This window comes from Papaver somniferum, chromosome 2, assembly GCF_003573695.1.
Source record: "Papaver somniferum cultivar HN1 chromosome 2, ASM357369v1, whole genome shotgun sequence".
Taxonomy (NCBI): domain Eukaryota; kingdom Viridiplantae; phylum Streptophyta; class Magnoliopsida; order Ranunculales; family Papaveraceae; genus Papaver; species Papaver somniferum.
Window position 1 is genome coordinate 82039631 of NC_039359.1, and position 5006 is coordinate 82044636.

At 35.9% G+C, this 5006-nt stretch overlaps 1 protein-coding gene across 1 annotated transcript; it reads right to left on the reverse strand.

Moving 5' to 3' along the window:
- Positions 1-873: 873 nt before the first annotated feature.
- LOC113351494 lies at positions 874-3466 on the reverse strand. Its single transcript, XM_026595466.1, has 6 exons — positions 3136-3466; positions 2889-3057; positions 2576-2752; positions 2245-2315; positions 1946-2178; positions 874-1791 (listed from the first exon to the last, which is right to left on the reverse strand). Exons 1-6 carry the CDS (start codon positions 3464-3466, stop codon positions 874-876), a joined length of 1899 nt encoding a protein of 632 aa, XP_026451251.1.
- Between the last annotated feature and the right edge of the window lie 1540 nt (positions 3467-5006).

Consider the following 5006-nt stretch of genomic DNA (forward strand, 5'->3'; position numbering starts at 1 on the left):
CAGTTCAAATTCGTTCGAGCTTCTCCTTAATCAGCGCGACTACCCTACTTAGGGTTAGCGATTTGATAGCGCTGGGAGATGCATGGTGATGTTCGGACGGTTAGGGAATTAGTGGGCCCGCTTGTGGCCATCACGATGATTGCTTATTCCTGCCAGGGTTTGGCTAGGCTTGTTAAATTACGCGGACAACTTGTGTGGCCGTGATCGTTTCTGAGACTGATATGGACAGTCTAGATTTCCCTTAAGGAAATTAAGCATGCTCGATCGAGCTAACCAAAAGCGCGTCGATACGAGATTCTCTTTGTTAGAGAGTGATGTAGCATGTGTGGGTATTCCATGCACATCTCAATATTGGCACTTCGGGATATTCATGCTACTCTGCTGAGAGTGAACACTTAATCGTCATGTCATGTCAATAATGAGAGTTCGGCTGAGAATATAGGACGGAAAATACTAGGCAAATCATGCATTAATTGATAATACTAACAAAATTCACAGAATATTTGGGATTTCCGTTGCACGCACCATTCTGGGTGAATTCATGTGTATATTGAATTTCTTCAAATAAAGCGAAGAGGTTTTCTGCACTCATCACTTCTTAAACGGCTTTTCCCTTTGCAGGATGACAGCACATTAAATACTGGTTTTACAATTTTAGCCCTGAACTAAAATCCACCATCAACACATAGTTTCAAGGGAAGCATTACAAAAGGGGCACAAAGTAGACCTATTACCTGCAAAATTGGTGAATCTATCCCCCACGGGCAGACATTTAGTTATGCATTTCCATAAGAAATGTAAAACTCCGGGAGGAACTTTCTGTTTCCAAATTTTTTTCCAATTAGCACCATAAGAATTGTTGTTATTACCATTCTAAGTATGATACTCATTAAGAATAACCTTATATGCTGATTTGACAGTGAATAAACCATTATGGTCAGGAAGCCATCTTAAGGGGTCAGTACCACTACAACGGATACGAATTTTTAAAATTTCCCTAACTGTTTCATGGTTAAACAATGCCTCTAAAATGTGAACTTTCCAAGTTAAAGTTTCAGTATCTATAAGTTGGTTGACAGTGCACATATTAGAGGAAGAGAAAATAGAATCTACAAGCCCTTCTAAAGTAGGTACCCATCTATCTTTCCAAATGTTAATTTTCTCCCCATTAGCTATCTCCCAACAACTATATTTCCTTACACATTCTAAAACCTCAAATATCCCTTTCCAAACCCATGAGACATTACTAGCACAATTCCCATGAAGAGCATTAGTATTACTAAAATACTTACCTTCTAGAATCTGTGACCACAGATCATCAGGAGATGAAACCATTCTCCAAGCTAACTTAGTCAACAAAGCTTTATTCATGAGTTCAATCTTTTTAATACTTATTCCTCCTTGACACTTTGGCTTAGCCACATCATCCCATCTTCTTGGGTAACCTCCCCTGCCATTTTTCTTTTTGTTCCACCAGAACTTCCTTTGGATGGAATCCATTTGATATGTAATCTTTTTAGGCATAGGAAAAACAGCAAGGTGATGGTTAGCAGTATTTCCCAAAACAGTTTGAACTAAAATAGTCCTTTCTGGTTGACTGAAAAATTTGGATTTCCAAGTGTGAAAATTTTCTCCATATCTATCTAATAACCCACCAAATGTTTGCATTTTATTTTTCTGAATAAGAAGAGGAACACCTAAATATTTATCGTTTAAAGTCATTTTCTTGATATGTAAAATATTTGAGATTCCATTCTTAACTGAATTAGGAACTTTAGGACCGAATGCCATCTGACTTGTCAAAATTGACAGATTGTCCCGAAAAGAGGCTGAACTGATCAATAATCTTAGCTAAAATCCTAGCTTCACTAGCATTACCTTTGTTGAAAATCAAACAAGCATCAGCAAAAAATAAGTGGGAAACAGAAGGACTAGAAATATTTACCTTCATTCCATGTATACTGCCACTGTGTTCAACATTTAAAAGGGCTCTAGAAAATGAGTCCATACAGAGAATAAATAGATAAGGAGACAATGGGTCTCCTTGTCTCAAACCTCTTTGAGGTTTAAGAACTTCTCCAGGAGAACCATTCAACATAATTGAAGTAGACACGGTTGATAAGCATTGTTCAATCATACAACACCAATCTTCACAGAAACCAAGCTTCCTAAGTGTCCCTAACAAAACATTTCATTCTATCCTATAAAAATCCTTAAACATGTCTAATTTTACCGCCATCCAACCTTTTTGAGCCTTAATTTTCTTCATAGTGTCTACAAGCTCATGAGTAATCACTATGTTATCTGTAATTAGTCTGTCAGACAAGAAAGCAGTTTGATTAGCATATATAATTCTATTCAGTAATGGTTTGAGTCTGCTGAATATAATTTTTGATATTATTTTGTAAACTACATTACCAAGGCTGATAGGTCTAAAATCAGCTGCATTCTTAGGGAAGTTGATTTTTGGAATTAAAGCAGTAAAATTATGGTTCAACTGTTTTAACATGTGCTTAGAATGAAAAAACTTTGAACCAAACTTACAGTTGATTCTCCTACAGTATCCCACATTTACTGATAGAATCCTGGAGGGAAACCATCAGGAACTGGAGTTGTCCAAGCCTGCATACTAAAAACAATAACTTTAATTTCTTCAGAAGTAGGAATTTTAGTAAGCATGGAATTATCTTCCTCGGTAATACAAGGAATGATATTATCTAAATACTCAACTGGATTAGAAGGACTAGTAGTTCTGCTCATGTTTAGGAAATGTGATTTAAGGGTGTCGAAAATATCATTCCTATTGGTTAGCCAAGTACCAAGGTTGTTCTGCAAAGTATCTATTTGAGTTCTTTTTTTTCCTAAAATTGGATTTATTATGGAAATACCTGGTATTCCTATCACCCAATTTAAAGAATTCTTCCTTACCTCTCTGTTTCCAATAATCTTCCTCTGCATCATACCAAAAAGTTAGTTTTTTATTAAGATCAAGAACAACATTAGAAGACATATTATGGCCATTAGCAAGGAGATTAGAAATTTGAGCTTCTATTTTAGCTATTTGAGTGGAAATATTACCAAAGCGAACATAATTCCATCTCCTCAAATCTTGCTAAGTACCATACAAGAACTTACAGTGTTTGAAAGCAGCAGATCCATCATAAGAAACTTGCCAACTGTTTTTGATAATACCCTTACAAGTGGAATCTCTAAGCCAAGTTCTGTTAAACCTAAATGGTTTACTAGTACCACTCTCTTTTTTAGCAGTTAAGAGAAGAATTGGACAATGATCACTTTCCATAGGGACTAAATGATACACCATAGCAGGAGTGTTATTATTCATCCAATCTATTGTCGAAGCTATCATATCCCGCCTTTCTAAAATGAGTTCTTCCCCGTATCTTCTATTTGTCCAAGTATAAGGATTACCAATAAAATATAAGGAGTGAAGATTTGCATTATCCATAATATCTTTAAATTTGTCTAACTGGGACTGACTTACCAAATTCCCTCACTCCTTTTCATTTTGGCTAATAATGAAATTAAAGTCTCCAATAACAGTCCATGGAAATCTATAATGTTGCGTTATACTAGTCATTAAGTTCCACTGTTGATTCCTAATTTCCTCATTAAGAGAGTCATATATAAAGGAGATGAGAGACTGATTAGTCCTAGCATCAATTTTAACTAGACAATTTATGACATTGAGTTTGCATTCTACTACTTGAATATCTATCCAATATTTCCATAGTAAGCAAAAACCCCCAGACAAGCCAATTGGCTCACAGAAAACAGCATTCGGATAGTTCAAATTAGAGATGTAGATTTTCATTTTCTGAAGTTGATTCTTAGTTTCACTAAGGAAGATGATGTCAGGGTCATTAGATATTATCAAGTCCTTAAGGTGTTGTCGAGTATATTTATTACCAAACCCACAAACATTACAAGAGAGAAATTTCATTTTGGGAATTAAAAGACAATCGAAATGAAAATGCAGTAAGATAACTGATTTTGGGCTGAAAAAAGGAGCAATAGATGATATAATTTAAGGAAAGAACACTAAAGTAATGTCTAGAGATTACCTCATTCTCCCCTGCAGAAGTGCCAGATTGTTTGTCCTTTTGTGGCATTCTAGTTGTTGTTTTTTTCACCATCTTCCCCTCATTGTTATCAGTGCTTTCTTTCTCAGGAGGTTGACTAATTTTTCCATCTTAAATTTCTACAAAGCGTTGTCTCTTCCCCAATCTTTATTGTACATCTTCAGTCCATAATCCATTTTGTATCTGTATTTGGATTCCATCTTTTGGAGGTACAAAGGGAGCAGCTCTGGCGGATCTTCTAATCATTTGTTTGGGTGTAATAGTTGCGGTACTTCGAACATGTGGTTTTGTTCTAAGTTTGCCAACTCCTCTAAAAGCTAACGGTTTAGCATGAACAGTTTTCACATACTCATCTGCGTCTTTACAGGCATCCTTGCAGTGATTAATAATAAAACATTCTTTACACAGTTTGTGTGGTTGCTTTTCATAATAGAATTTGACCCATTTTGTGACTCCAGCAGCGGTGATTGCCAAGACCCCTCTTCTTAGTGGTGTGGTAAGTTAAATATTCACAGACTTTCGCTGGTTTGCCATCAACTGGAATTGCATTTAAAGGTTCAATTGCAAGCACTTCTCCTAATAGCTTCCCCATATCTTCCACTGATCTCACATTCATATGTTCCGGTTGCAGGTATTTCAGTTGGATCCTATAAGAACCTTATTTTAGAGTTGGGCATACTCATACTTATGAATGCATCCTAACTTGGGATTCTTAAGCACCGCCAAATGAAAATATTATGAATCACAACTCAATTGATTTGAACAGAACCAGAGAAAAAGACATGGAGTATCACAGTTTGAGTTTGCGGAAGCGGTTTAAGGATCTGTTTTTAGATAAGAATCTAAAAATGATGTATCTGATACCAACTAGTGTAGCACAGATAAGGGTTAAAACAAACTAATTGA